Here is a 15,906-nt window from a genome sequence, read left to right as displayed (position 1 = left end):
GTCCTAACAGTGTTGTCCTATAGGACCCTGGTCCTAACAGTGTTGTCCAATAGGTCCCTGGTCCTAACAGTGTTGTCCTATAGGACCCTGGTCCTAACAGTGTTGTCCTATAGGACCCTGGTCCTAACAGTGTTGTCCTATAGGACCCTGGTCCTAACAGTGTTGTCCTATAGGACCCTGGTCCTAACAGTGTTGTCCTATAGGACCCTGGTCCTAACAGTGTTGTCCAATAGGAACCTGGTCCTAAGAGTGTTGTCCTATAGGATCCTGGTCCTAACAGTGTTGTCCTATAGGTCCCTGGTCCTAACAGTGTTGTCCTATAGGACCCTGGTCCTAACAGTGTTGTCCTATAGGTCCCTGGTCCTAACAGTGTTGTCCTATAGGTCCCTGGTCCTAACAGTGTTGTCCTATAGGTCCCTGGTCCTAACAGTGTTGTCCTATAGGTCCCTGGTCCTAACAGTGTTGTCCTATAGGTCCCTGGTCCTAACAGTGTTGTCCTATAGGTCCCTGGTCCTAACAGTGTTGTCCTATAGGACCCTGGTCCTAACAGTGTTGTCCTATAGGTCCCTGGTCCTAACAGTGTTGTCCTATAGGTCCCTGGTCCTAACAGTGTTGTCCTATAGGACCCTGGTCCTAACAGTGTTGTCCTATAGGACCCTGGTCCTAACAGTGTTGTCTTATAGGTCCCTGGTCCTAACAGTGTTGTCCTATAGGACCCTGGTCCTAACAGTGTTGTCCTATAGGGCCCTGGTCCCAACAGTGTTGTCCTATAGGTCCCTGGTCCTAACAGTGTTGTCCTATAGGACCCTGGTCCTAACAGTGTTGTCCTACCAGTGTTGTCCTATAGGGCCCTGGTCCTAACAGTGTTGTCCTATAGGGCCCTGGTCCTAACAGTGTTGTCCTATAGGACCCTGGTCCTAACAATGTTGTCCTATAGGTCCCTGGTCCTAACAGTGTTGTCCTATAGGTCCCTGGTCCTAACAGTGTTGTCCTATAGGTCCTTGGTCCTAACAGTGTTGTCCTATAGGTCCCTGGTCCTAACAGTGTTGTCCTATAGGGCCCTGGTCCTAACAGTGTTGTCCTATAGGGCCCTGGTCCTAACAGTGTTGTCCTATAGGTCCCTGGTCCTAACAGTGTTGTCCTATAGGTCCCTGGTCCTAACAGTGTTGTCCTATAGGACCCTGGTCCTAACAGTGTTGTAACATGGACCCTGGTCCTAACAGTGTTGTCCTATAGGACCCTGGTCCTAACAGTGTTGTCCTATAGGACCCTGGTCCTAACAGTGTTGTCCTATAGGACCCTGGTCCTAACAGTGTTGTCCTATAGGACCCTGGTCCTAACAGTGTTGTCCTATAGGACCCTGGTCCTAACAGTGTTGTCCTATAGGTCCCTGGTCCTAATAGTGTTGTCCTATAGGACCCTGGTCCTAACAGTGTTGTCCTATAGGACCCTGGTCCTAACAGTGTTGTCCTATAGGTCCCTGGTCCTAACAGTGTTGTCCTATAGGACCCTGGTCCTAACAGTGTTGTCCTATAGAGCCCTGGTCCTAACAGTGTTGTCCAATAGGACCCTGGTCCTAACAGTGTTGTCCAATAGGTCCCTGGTCCTAACAGTGTTGTCCTATTGGACCCTGGTCCTAACAGTGTTGTCCTATAGAGCCCTGGTCCTAACAGTGTTGTCCTATAGGACCCTGGTCCTAACAGTGTTGTCCAATAGGTCCCTGGTCCTAACAGTGTTGTCCTATAGGACCCTGGTCCTAACAGTGTTGTCCTATAGGACCCTGGTCCTAACAGTGTTGTCCTATAGGACCCTGGTCCTAACAGTGTTGTCCTATAGGACCCTGGTCCTAACAGTGTTGTCCTATAGGACCCTGGTCCTAACAGTGTTGTCCAATAGGAACCTGGTCCTAAGAGTGTTGTCCTATAGGATCCTGGTCCTAACAGTGTTGTCCTATAGGTCCCTGGTCCTAACAGTGTTGTCCTATAGGACCCTGGTCCTAACAGTGTTGTCCTATAGGTCCCTGGTCCTAACAGTGTTGTCCTATAGGTCCCTGGTCCTAACAGTGTTGTCCTATAGGTCCCTGGTCCTAACAGTGTTGTCCTATAGGGCCCTGGTCCTAACAGTGTTGTCCTATAGGTCCCTGGTCCTAACAGTGTTGTCCTATAGGACCCTGGTCCTAACAGTGTTGTAACATGGACCCTGGTCCTAACAGTGTTGTCCTATAGGACCCTGGTCCTAACAGTGTTGTCCTATAGGACCCTGGTCCTAACAGTGTTGTCCTATAGGACCCTGGTCCTAACAGTGTTGTCCTATAGGACCCTGGTCCTAACAGTGTTGTCCTATAGGACCCTGGTCCTAACAGTGTTGTCCTATAGGTCCCTGGTCCTAATAGTGTTGTCCTATAGGACCCTGGTCCTAACAGTGTTGTCCTATAGGACCCTGGTCCTAACAGTGTTGTCCTATAGGTCCCTGGTCCTAACAGTGTTGTCCTATAGGACCCTGGTCCTAACAGTGTTGTCCTATAGGTCCCTGGTCCTAACAGTGTTGTCCTATAGGACCCTGGTCCTAACAGTGTTGTCCTATAGGACCCTGGTCCTAACAGTGTTGTCCTATAGAGCCCTGGTCCTAACAGTGTTGTCCTATAGGACCCTGGTCCTAACAGTGTTGTCCTATAGGACCCTGGTCCTAACAGTGTTGTCCTATAGGTCCCTGGTCCTAACAGTGTTGTCCTATAGGACCCTTGTCCTAACAGTGTTGTCCTACAGGTCCCTGGTCCTAACAGTGTTGTCCTATAGGACCCTGGTCCTAACAGTGTTGTCCTATAGGGCCCTGGTCCTAACAGTGTTGTCCTATAGAGCCCTGGTCCTAACAGTGTTGTCCAATAGGACCCTGGTCCTAACAGTGTTGTCCTATAGGATCCTGGTCCTAATAGTGTTGTCCTATAGGTCCCTGGTCCTAACAGTGTTGTCCAATAGGAACCTGGTCCTAACAGTGTTGTCCTATAGGACCCTGGTCCTAACAGTGTTGTCCTATAGGACCCTGGTCCTAACAGTGTTGTCCTATAGGACCCTGGTCCTAACAGTGGTGTCCTATAGGACCCTGGTCCTAACAGTGTTGTCCTATTGGACCCTGGTCCTAACAGTGTTGTCCTATTGGACCCTGGTCCTAACAGTGTTGTCCTATTGGACCCTGGTCCTAACAGTGTTGTCCTATAGGGCCCTGGTCCTAACAGTGTTGTCCTATAGGACCCTGGTCCTAACAGTGTTGTCCAATAGGAACCTGGTCCTAAGAGTGTTGTCCTATAGGACCCTGGTCCTAACAGTGTTGTCCTATAGGTCCCTGGTCCTAAGAGTGTTGTCCTATAGGACCCTGGTCCTAACAGTGTTGTCCTATAGGTCCCTGGTCCTAACAGCGTTGTCCTATAGGACCCTGGTCCTAACAGTGTTGTCCTATAGGACCCTGGTCCTAACAGCATTGTCCTATAGGACCCTGGTCCTAACAGTGTTGTCCAATAGGACCCTGGTCCTAACAGTGTTGTCCTATAGGAACCTGGTCCTAACAGCATTGTCCTATAGGACCCTGGTCCTAACAGTGTTGTCCTATAGGAACCTGGTCCTAAGAGTGTTGTCCTATAGGACCCTGGTCCTAACAGTGTTGTCCTATAGGTCCCTGGTCCTAACAGTGTTGTCCTATAGGACCCTGGTCCTAACAGTGTTGTCCTATAGAGCCCTGGTGTTGTCCTATAGGACCCTGGTCCTAACAGTGTTGTCCTATAGGACCCTGGTCCTAACAGTGTTGTCCTATAGGACCCTGGTCCTAACAGTGTTGTCCTATAGGACCCTGGTCCTAACAGTGTTGTCCTAGAGGATCCTGGTCCTAATAGTGTTGTCCTATAGGTCCCTGGTCCTAACAGTGTTGTCCAATAGGAACCTGGTCCTAACAGTGTTGTCCTATAGGACCCTGGTCCTAACAGTGTTGTCCTATAGGACCCTGGTCCTAACAGTGTTGTCCTATAGGATCCTGGTCCTAATAGTGTTGTCCTATAGGTCCCTGGTCCTAACAGTGTTGTCCAATAGGAACCTGGTCCTAACAGTGTTGTCCTATAGGACCCTGGTCCTAACAGTGTTGTCCTATAGGACCCTGGTCCTAACAGTGTTGTCCTATAGGACCCTGGTCCTAACAGTGGTGTCCTATAGGACCCTGGTCCTAACAGTGTTGTCCTATTGGACCCTGGTCCTAACAGTGTTGTCCTATTGGACCCTGGTCCTAACAGTGTTGTCCTATTGGACCCTGGTCCTAACAGTGTTGTCCTATAGGGCCCTGGTCCTAACAGTGTTGTCCAATAGGACCCTGGTCCTAACAGTGTTGTCCTATAGGACCCTGGTCCTAACAGTGTTGTCCTATAGGACCCTGGTCCTAACAGTGTTGTCCTATTGGACCCTGGTCCTAACAGTGTTGTCCTATAGGGCCCTGGTCCTAACAGTGTTGTCCAATAGGACCCTGGTCCTAACAGTGTTGTCCTATAGGACCCTGGTCCTAACAGTGTTGTCCTATAGGACCCTGGTCCTAACAGTGTTGTCCTATAGGACCCTGGTCCTAACAGTGTTGTCCAATAGGTCCCTGGTCCTAACAGTGTTGTCCTATAGGTCCCTGGTCCTTATCTCTTACCCTACTGCTGGTTTCACTGTTCTACATGATAACACACCTGGTGTCCCAGGTCTAATTCAGGCCCTGATTAGAGGGGGACAATGACTGGTGTCTCAGGTCTAAATCAGCCCCCGATTAGAGGGGAAGGATGAATGGTGTCCCAGGTCTAAATCAGTCCCTGATTAGAGGGGAGGAATGACTGGTGTCCCAGGTCTAAATCAGCCCCTGTTTAGAGGGGAACAATGACTGGTGTCCCAGGTCTAAATCAGCCCCCAATTAGAGGGGAAGAATGACTGGTGTCCCAGGTCTAAATCAGCCCCTGATTAGAGGGGAGGAATGACTGGTGTCCCAGGTCTAAATCAGCCCCTGTTTAGAGGGGAAGAATGACTGGTGTCCCAGGTCTAAATCAGTCCCTTATTAGAGGGGAACAATGAACATACAGCAGTGGAGCTTCCAGGTCCAGATTTGAATTGGAGTGAAATACAGAGAAGTACAATCAAGAACACTTTCCACATTCTAGAATTGAATGGCAGTTGGAAAGAACAGACTCTAGAACCCAGCGGTATTCTAGAACCCAGCGGCATTCTAGAACCCAGCGGTGTTCTAGAACCCAGCGGTATTCTGGAACCCAGCGGTATTCTGGAACCCAGCTGCGTTCTAGAACCCAGCGGTATTCTGGAACCCAGCGGTGTAGGGTGAAGTTGCAAAGGTATCTGAACTAAAAGACTACCGCCCCGTAGCACTCACTTCTGTCATCATGAAGTGCTTTGAGAGACTAGTCAAGGATCATATCACCTCCACCCTACCTGACACCCGAGACCCACTTCAATTTGCTTACCGCCCCAATAGGTCCACAGACGATACAATCGCCATCACACTGCACACTGCTCAATCCCATCTGGACAAGAGGAATACCTATGTTGGGGTGGCAGCGTAGCCTAGTGGTTAACGCTTCGGACTAGTAACCATAAACGTTGCTGGATCGAATCCCTGAGCTGACAAGGTACAAATCTGTCGTTCTGCTCCTGAACAAGGCAGTTAATAACCCACTGTTCCCCGGTAGGCCGTCATTGAATATAAGAATTTGTTCTAAACTGACTTGTCTAGTTAAATAAAGGTAAAATAATAAATGTCAGAAGGCTGTTCATTGACTACAGCTCAGCATTCAACACCACAGTACCATCATTAAGCTGGAGGCCCTGGGTCTCAAGCCCAATTGGGTTCTGGACTTCCTGACAGGCCGCCCCAATAGACCTTCATGACTGCGTGGCCGTGCATGCCTCCAACTCAATAATCAAGTTTGCAGATGACACAACAGCAGAGGGAGCACCCCCCCTTATCCACATTGACGGGACAGCAGTGGAGAAGGTGGAAAGTTTTAAGTTCCTCGGCGTACACATCACGGACAAACTGGTCCTAAGAGTGTTGTCCTATAGGACCCTGGTCCTAACAGTGTTGTCCTATAGGTCCCTGGTCCTAACAGTGTTGTCCTATAGGACCCTGGTCCTAACAGTGTTGTCCTATAGAGCCCTGGTGTTGTCCTATAGGACCCTGGTCCTAACAGTGTTGTCCTATAGGACCCTGGTCCTAACAGTGTTGTCCTATAGGACCCTGGTCCTAACAGTGTTGTCCTATAGGACCCTGGTCCTAACAGTGTTGTCCTATAGGGCCCTGGTCCTAACAGTGTTGTCCTATAGGGCCCTGGTCCTAACAGTGTTGTCCTATAGGACGCTGGTCCTAACAGTGTTGTCCTATAGGACCCTGGTCCTAACAGTGTTGTCCTATAGGATCCTGGTCCTAATAGTGTTGTCCTATAGGTCCCTGGTCCTAACAGTGTTGTCCAATAGGAACCTGGTCCTAACAGTGTTGTCCTATAGGACCCTGGTCCTAACAGTGTTGTCCTATAGGTCCCTGGTCCTAACAGTGTTGTCCTATAGGTCCCTGGTCCTAACAGTGTTGTCCTATAGGACCCTGGTCCTAACAGTGTTGTAACATGGACCCTGGTCCTAACAGTGTTGTCCTATAGGACCCTGGTCCTAACAGTGTTGTCCTATAGGACCCTGGTCCTAACAGTGTTGTCCTATAGGACCCTGGTCCTAACAGTGTTGTCCTATAGGACCCTGGTCCTAACAGTGTTGTCCTATAGGACCCTGGTCCTAACAGTGTTGTCCTATAGGACCCTGGTCCTAACAGTGTTGTCCTATAGGACCCTGGTCCTAACAGTGTTGTCCTATAGGACCCTGGTCCTAACAGTGTTGTCCAATAGGAACCTGGTCCTAAGAGTGTTGTCCTATAGGACCCTGGTCCTAACAGTGTTGTCCTATAGGTCCCTGGTCCTAAGAGTGTTGTCCTATAGGACCCTGGTCCTAACAGTGTTGTCCTATAGGTCCCTGGTCCTAACAGCGTTGTCCTATAGGACCCTGGTCCTAACAGTGTTGTCCTATAGGACCCTGGTCCTAACAGCATTGTCCTATAGGACCCTGGTCCTAACAGTGTTGTCCTATAGGTCCCTGGTCCTAACAGTGTCGTCCTATAGGACCCTGGTCCTAACAGTGTTGTCCAATAGGAACCTGGTCTTTAGTAGTGCACCATGTGGTAATAATGCGTGACTGAGAGGAGCTACTTAACAGCCCTCAGAGATACAGGTCAGCAACTCACCCAGAGAGTGTTTGTGTGTGTGTGTGTGTGTGTGTGTGTGTGTGTGTGTGTGTGTGTGTGTGTGTGTGTGTGTGTGTGTGTGTGTGTGTGTGTGTGTGTGTGTGTGTGTGTGTGTGTGTGGTGTGAATCATTGACTGTTAATGATATAATGAGTTATGTATTTCTCAGCTCCGGGTCATTCTACTCTCCTCACCCCTCCTCAACCTCACCCCTCCTCTCCCCTCACCTCCCGCATCACCCTAGCCTTTCCTCACCCCTCCTCACCCTGACCCTTCCTTCCCTCCTCAAAGACAGACAGAGAGGGAGGAGGAAGGGAAGGAAGACAGGCAAATGAAAATGGACAGATGACATGAAGTAGAGAATTGGTTCTTACCCAACAGATCGTTTTGAGGCATCCAATCCACCAACTTGGTATTGTTGCCTAGGTTACTGGGCGGAACCCCCGAGAACCTACAGCCAGACAGGGAAAGACAGACAGAGAGGTAGATGGTTAGAGTGATGCGTTGGGGTTTTATCTCTTACCCTACTGCTGGTTTCACTGTTCTACATGATAACACACCTGGTGTCCCAGGTCTAATTCAGGCCCTGATTAGAGGGGGACAATGACTGGTGTCTCAGGTCTAAATCAGCCCCCGATTAGAGGGGAAGGATGAATGGTGTCCCAGGTCTAAATCAGTCCCTGATTAGAGGGGAGGAATGACTGGTGTCCCAGGTCTAAATCAGCCCCTGTTTAGAGGGGAACAATGACTGGTGTCCCAGGTCTAAATCAGCCCCCGATTAGAGGGGAAGAATGACTGGTGTCCCAGGTCTAAATCAGCCCCTGATTAGAGGGGAGGAATGACTGGTGTCCCAGGTCTAAATCAGCCCCTGTTTAGAGGGGAAGAATGACTGGTGTCCCAGGTCTAAATCAGTCCCTGATTAGAGGGGAACAATGAACATACAGCAGTGGAGCTTCCAGGTCCAGATTTGAATTGGAGTGAAATACAGAGAAGTACAATCAAGAACACTTTCCACATTCTAGAATTGAATGGCAGTTGGAAAGAACAGACTCTAGAACCCAGCGGTATTCTAGAACCCAGCGGCATTCTAGAACCCAGCGGTGTTCTAGAACCCAGCGGTATTCTGGAACCCAGCGGTATTCTGGAACCCAGCTGCGTTCTAGAACCCAGCGGTATTCTGGAACCCAGCGGTGTAGGGTGAAGTTGCAAAGGTATCTGAACTAAAAGACTACCGCCCCGTAGCACTCACTTCTGTCATCATGAAGTGCTTTGAGAGACTAGTCAAGGATCATATCACCTCCACCCTACCTGACACCCGAGACCCACTTCAATTTGCTTACCGCCCCAATAGGTCCACAGACGATACAATCGCCATCACACTGCACACTGCTCAATCCCATCTGGACAAGAGGAATACCTATGTTGGGGTGGCAGCGTAGCCTAGTGGTTAACGCTTCGGACTAGTAACCATAAACGTTGCTGGATCGAATCCCTGAGCTGACAAGGTACAAATCTGTCGTTCTGCTCCTGAACAAGGCAGTTAATAACCCACTGTTCCCCGGTAGGCCGTCATTGAATATAAGAATTTGTTCTAAACTGACTTGTCTAGTTAAATAAAGGTAAAATAATAAATGTCAGAAGGCTGTTCATTGACTACAGCTCAGCATTCAACACCACAGTACCATCATTAAGCTGGAGGCCCTGGGTCTCAAGCCCAATTGGGTTCTGGACTTCCTGACAGGCCGCCCCAATAGACCTTCATGACTGCGTGGCCGTGCATGCCTCCAACTCAATAATCAAGTTTGCAGATGACACAACAGCAGAGGGAGCACCCCCCCTTATCCACATTGACGGGACAGCAGTGGAGAAGGTGGAAAGTTTTAAGTTCCTCGGCGTACACATCACGGACAAACTGGTCGACCCACACAGTCAGCGTGGTGAAGGAGGCTGAAGAAATTCGGCTTGTCACCCTCACAAACTTTTACAGATGCACAATGGGCTGTATCACCGCCTGGTACGCCCACAACCGTAAGGCTCTCCAGAGGGTGGTGACGTCTGCCCAACGCATCACCGGGGGCAAACTACCTGCCCTCCAGGACACCTACAGCACCCGATGTTACAGGAAGGCCATAAAGATCATCAAGGACAACAACCACCCGAGCCACTGCCTGTTCACCCCGCTATCATCCAGAAGGCGATGACAGTGCATCAAAGCAGGGACCGAGAGACTGAAAAACAGCTTCTATCTCAAGGCCATCAGACTGTTAAACACCCGTCACTAACACAGAGAGTCGGCAGCCTACATACAGACAAGATATCATTGGCCACTTTAGTAAATGGAACACTGGTCACTTTAAATAATGCCACTTTAATAATGTTTACATACCCTACATTACTCATCTCATATGTATATACTGTACTCTATACCATCTATTGCATCTTGCCTATGCCGTTCGGCCATCACTCATCCATATATTTATATGTACATATTCTTATTCCATCCCCTAACATTGTGTGTATTAGGTAGTTGTTGGGGAATTGGTAGATTACTTGTTAGCTATTACTGCACTGTCGGAACTAGAAGCACAAGCATTTCACTACACTCACATTAACATCTGCTAACCATGTGACCAAAAACACCTGCTAACCATGTGACCAATAACATCTGCTAACCATGTGACCAATAACATCTGCTAACCATGTGACCAATAACATCTGCTAACCATGTGACCAATAACATCTGCTAACCATGTGACCAATAACACCTGCTAACCATGTGACCAATAACATCTGCTAACCATGTGACCATTAACACCTGCTAACCATGTGACCAATAACATCTGCTAACCATGTGACCAATAACATCTGCTAACCATGTGACCAATATCATCTGCTAACCATGTGACCAATAACATCTGCTAACCATGTGACCAATAACATCTACTAACCATGTGACCAATAACACCTGCTAACCATGTGACCAATAACACCTGCTAACCATGTGACCAATAACATCTGCTAACCATGTGACCAATAACATCTGCTAACCATGTGACCAATAACATCTGCTAACCATGTGACCAATAACATCTGCTAACCATGTGACCAATAACACCTGCTAACCATGTGACCATTAACATCAGCTAACCATGTGACCAATAACATCTGCTAACCATGTGACCAATAACATCTGCTAACCATGTGACCAATAACATCTGCTAACCATGTGACCATTAACATCTGCTAACCATGTGACCAATAACATCTGCTAACCATGTGACCAATAACATCTGCTAACCATGTGACCAATAACATCTGCTAACCATGTGACCAATAACATCTGCTAACCATGTGACCAATAACATCTGCTAACCATGTGCCCAATAACATCTGCTAACCACGTGACCATTAACATCTGCTAACCATGTGACCAATAACATCAGCTAACCATGTGACCAATAACATCTGCTAACCATGTGACCAATAACATCTGTTAACCATGTGACCAATAACACCTGCTAACCATGTGACCAATAACATCTGCTAACCATGTGACCAATAATATCAGCTAACCATGTGACCAATAACATCTGCTAACCATGTGACCAATAACATCTGTTAACCATGTGACCAATAACATCCTAGATCTGTAACTAGGGGGTATGAGTATCTGATCCTAGATCTGTACCTAGAGGGTAAGAGTATCTGATCCTAGATCTGTACCTAGAGGGTAAGAGTATCTGATCCTAGATCTGTAGCTAGGGGGTAAGAGTATCTGATCCTAGATCTGTAGCTAGGGGGTAAGAGTATCTGATCCTAGATCTGTAGCTAGGGGGTAAGAGTATCTGATCCTAGATCTGTAGCTAGGGGGTAAGAGTATCTGATCCTAGATCTGTAGCTAGGGGGTAAGAGTATCTGATCCTAGATCTGTACCTAGGAGGTAAGAGTATCTGATCCTAGATCTGTAGCTAGGGGGTAAGAGTATCTGATCCTAGATCTGTACCTAGGAGGTAAGAGTATCTGATCCTAGATCTGTAGCTAGGGGGTAAGAGTATCTGATCCTAGATCTGTAGCTAGGAGGTAAGAGTATCTGATCCTAGATCTGTAGCTAGGAGGTAAGAGTATCTGATCCTAGATCTGTAGCTAGGGGGTAAGAGTATCTGATCCTAGATCTGTAGCTAGGAGGTAAGAGTATCTGATCCTAGATCTGTAGCTAGGGGGTAAGAGTATCTGATCCCAGATCTGTAGCTAGGGGGTAAGAGTATCTGATCCTAGATCTGTAGCTAGGGGGTAAGAGTATCTGATCCTAGATCTGTAGCTAGGGGGTAAGAGTATCTGATCCTAGATCTGTACCTAGGAGGTAAGAGTATCTGATCCTAGATCTGTAGCTAGGGGGTAAGAGTATCTGATCCTAGATCTGTAGCTAGGGGGTAAGAGTATCTGATCCTAGATCTGTAGCTAGGGGGTAAGAGTATCTGATCCTAGATCTGTAGCTAGGGGGTAAGAGTATCTGATCCTAGATCTGTACCTAGGAGGTAAGAGTATCTGATCCTAGATCTGTAGCTAGGGGGTAAGAGTATCTGATCCTAGATCTGTACCTAGGAGGTAAGAGTATCTGATCCTAGATCTGTAGCTAGGGGGTAAGAGTATCTGATCCTAGATCTGTAGCTAGGAGGTAAGAGTATCTGATCCTAGATCTGTAGCTAGGAGGTAAGAGTATCTGATCCTAGATCTGTAGCTAGGGGGTAAGAGTATCTGATCCTAGATCTGTAGCTAGGAGGTAAGAGTATCTGATCCTAGATCTGTAGCTAGGGGGTAAGAGTATCTGATCCCAGATCTGTAGCTAGGGGGTAAGAATATCTGATCCTAGATCTGTAGCTAGGGGGTAAGAGTATCTGATCCTAGATCTGTAGCTAGGGGGTAAGAGTATCTGATCCTAGATCTGTACCTAGGAGGTAAGAGTATCTGATCCCAGATCTGTAGCTAGGGGGTAAGAGTATCTGATCCTAGATCTGTACCTAGGAGGTAAGAGTATCTGATCCTAGATCTGTAGCTAGGGGGTAAGAGTGTCTGATCCTAGATCTGTAGCTAGAGGGTAAGAGTATCTGATCCTAGATCTGTACCTAGGAGGTAAGAGTATCTGATCCTAGATCTGTAGCTAGGGGGTAAGAGTATCTGATCCTAGATCTGTACCTAGGAGGTAAGAGTATCTGATCCTAGATCTGTAGCTAGGGGGTAAGAGTATCTGATCCTAGATCTGTAGCTAGAGGGTAAGAGTATCTGATCCTAGATCTGTAGCTAGGGGGTATGAGTATCTGATCCTAGATCTGTACCTAGAGGGTAAGAGTATCTGATCCTAGATCTGTAGCTAGGGGGTAAGAGTATCTGATCCTAGATCTGTAGCTAGGGGGTAAGAGTATCTGATCCTAGATCTGTAGCTAGAGGGTAAGAGTGTCTGATCCTAGATCTGTAACTAGGGGGTAAGAGTATCTGATCCTAGATCTGTAGCTAGGGGGTAAGAGTATCTGATCCTAGATCTGTAGCTAGGGGGTAAGAGTATCTGATCCTAGATCTGTAGCTAGGGGGTAAGTACACCCTGGAGGGGGTAAGAGTCTCTGATCCTAGATCTGTAGCTAGGGGGTAAGAGTATCTGATCCTAGATCTGTACCTAGGAGGTAAGAGTATCTGATCCTAGATCTGTAGCTAGGGGGTAAGAGTATCTGATCCTAGATCTGTACCTAGGAGGTAAGAGTATCTGATCCTAGATCTGTACCTAGGAGGTAAGAGTATCTGATCCTAGATCTGTAGCTAGGGGGTAAGAGTATCTGATCCTAGATCTGTAGCTAGGAGGTAAGAGTATCTGATCCTAGATCTGTAGCTAGGAGGTAAGAGTATCTGATCCTAGATCTGTAGCTAGGGGGTAAGAGTATCTGATCCTAGATCTGTAGCTAGGAGGTAAGAGTATCTGATCCTAGATCTGTAGCTAGGGGGTAAGAGTATCTGATCCCAGATCTGTAGCTAGGGGGTAAGAGTATCTGATCCTAGATCTGTAGCTAGGGGGTAAGAGTATCTGATCCTAGATCTGTAGCTAGGGGGTAAGAGTATCTGATCCTAGATCTGTACCTAGGAGGTAAGAGTATCTGATCCTAGATCTGTAGCTAGGGGGTAAGAGTATCTGATCCTAGATCTGTACCTAGGAGGTAAGAGTATCTGATCCTAGATCTGTAGCTAGGGGGTAAGAGTGTCTGATCCTAGATCTGTAGCTAGAGGGTAAGAGTATCTGATCCTAGATCTGTACCTAGGAGGTAAGAGTATCTGATCCTAGATCTGTAGCTAGGGGGTAAGAGTATCTGATCCTAGATCTGTACCTAGGAGGTAAGAGTATCTGATCCTAGATCTGTAGCTAGGGGGTAAGAGTATCTGATCCTAGATCTGTAGCTAGAGGGTAAGAGTATCTGATCCTAGATCTGTAGCTAGGGGGTATGAGTATCTGATCCTAGATCTGTACCTAGAGGGTAAGAGTATCTGATCCTAGATCTGTAGCTAGGGGGTAAGAGTATCTGATCCTAGATCTGTAGCTAGGGGGTAAGAGTATCTGATCCTAGATCTGTAGCTAGAGGGTAAGAGTGTCTGATCCTAGATCTGTAACTAGGGGGTAAGAGTATCTGATCCTAGATCTGTAGCTAGGGGGTAAGAGTATCTGATCCTAGATCTGTAGCTAGGGGGTAAGAGTATCTGATCCTAGATCTGTAGCTAGGGGGTAAGTACACCCTGGAGGGGGTAAGAGTCTCTGATCCTAGATCTGTAGCTAGGGGGTAAGAGTATCTGATCCTAGATCTGTACCTAGAGGGTAAGAGTATCTGATCCTAGATCTGTAGCTAGGGGGTAAGAGTATCTGCTACATGACTAAATGGCTTCAGTGTTTCTGATCTGAGAGCTGAGAGATACTGTGAGAAACTCCTCTGTCACTGCAGGCACACTCGGAAGTTTGCGTGCATTCATTATCTCCCTCTCTCTCCCTCTTCCTCCTCCCCTCTCTCTCCCTCTTCCTCCCCCTCTTCCACACTCCTTCCCCCTCAGCCCACAACAAACCCACAATTCACTAGGAAACCAATCAATGATTCACTTCATATGTCCTCCCTCCCCCTACTCCTCCTCTATGTCTTGTTTTTCTTACTTACGTCTCTCTTCCTCCCTCCGCTCTCTCTCTCCTCCTCTTCCTCTCTCTCTTCTTTCCTCCCCCTCCTCTCTCTCCCTTACGTCTCTCTTCCTCCCTCCTCTCTCTCCGTCTTCCACACCTTCTCTCCCCCTCAGCCCACAACAAACCCAAAATTCACCAGGCAACCAATCAATGATTTAATGAATCTCTCTCTCTCTCTCTCTCTCTCTCTCTCTCTCTCTCTCTCTCTCTCTCTCTCTCTCTCTCTCTCTCTCTCTCTCTCTCTCTCTCTCTCTCTCTCTCTCTCTCTCTCTCTCTCTCTCTCTCTCTCTCTCTCTCTCTCTCTCTCTCTCTCTCTCTCTCTCTCTCTCTCTCTCTCTCTCTCTCTCTCTCTCTCTCTCTCATTAAAAAACGACATGATGACACACACACGAGGAGGCAGTAACTCCTACATCATAACACACCAGGGGGTGTATTAATCAATTCAAATCAAACTTTATTAGTCACATGCGTCGAATACAACACAAGTATAGACCTCACCGTGAAATGCTTACTCACAAGCCCTTAACCTTAACCTGTTAGTGTGTAGAACCCCAGATTGCCTTCTGAAAAGCGTTCGGTATACACGGCTAATATCTTCGGCTTTGATTTTATTTGATACATGTGATAATATCATCGTAAAGTATGTTTTTTCAACCGAGTTTTATCAGATTATTCAACGTTTATCGGGACTTTTGGAGTTTTCCGTTGTTTGCGTCGAGAGAAGATGGACATCTTCGCGCCACTTGGCTAGCTAAGGTTGCTAATTCGACAGGAGAAGAGGACATTCTAAAACCAAACATTTATTCTAGACCAAGGACTCCTTGTACAAGATTCTGATGGAAGCTCAGCAAAAGTAAGAACAATTTATGATGTCATTTCGTATTTTTGTGTGAAATATTTAGTCCTACTCTCCGCCCTTTTAGCGGGCGCTGTCTCGCAATAACGCAAGCTGTATGTCGTACTAAAGTTATTTTTAAAAATCTAACACAGCGGTTGCATTAAGAACCAGTGTATCTTTCATTTGCCATACAACAAGTATTTTTATGTAAAGTTTATGATGAGTTATTTGGTCAGATTAGGTGAGTGTCAGAAATATATCCGGACATTCTGGGAAAAAGTTGCTACATTTTCACAATGTATAACCACGGTTTTCAGCTCTAAATATGCACATTTTCGAACAAAACATAAATGTTTTGTGTAACATGATGTTATAAGACTGTCATCTGATGAAGTTGTCCAAAGGTTAGTGATTTATTTTATATTTATTGCTGGTTTTTGCTAAAGCTATCTTTGCGGTGAATAAATGCGTTTGTGTGTTTGGCTATTGTGGTAAGCTAATATAATGCTATATTGTGTTTGCGCTGTAAAACACTTAAAAAAATCGGAAATATTGGCTGGATT

The 15,906-nt window shown here is 47.0% G+C and overlaps 1 protein-coding gene across 2 annotated transcripts in view; it reads right to left on the bottom strand.

Moving 5' to 3' along the window:
- ugt8 (UDP glycosyltransferase 8) overlaps positions 1–15,906 on the bottom strand; it is a 183,681-nt gene that overhangs the window by 30,801 nt on the left and 136,974 nt on the right. For both annotated transcript variants that reach the window (XR_011675812.1, XM_071408500.1), the window contains exon 5: positions 7,679–7,755. Coding sequence is in view for 1 of the 2 variants with exons in the window: in XM_071408500.1 (XP_071264601.1) it covers positions 7,679–7,755 (77 nt within the window). In the remaining variant the exon portion in view is untranslated. The remainder of the gene's footprint in view (positions 1–7,678; positions 7,756–15,906) is intronic.

The sequence above is a fragment of the Salvelinus alpinus genome, chromosome 6 (genome assembly GCF_045679555.1).
Source record: "Salvelinus alpinus chromosome 6, SLU_Salpinus.1, whole genome shotgun sequence".
In the NCBI taxonomy this organism is placed as follows: domain Eukaryota; kingdom Metazoa; phylum Chordata; class Actinopteri; order Salmoniformes; family Salmonidae; genus Salvelinus; species Salvelinus alpinus.
The sequence above is the reverse complement of the archived record's forward strand: the minus strand, read 5'-3'. Positions and strand labels throughout refer to the sequence as shown.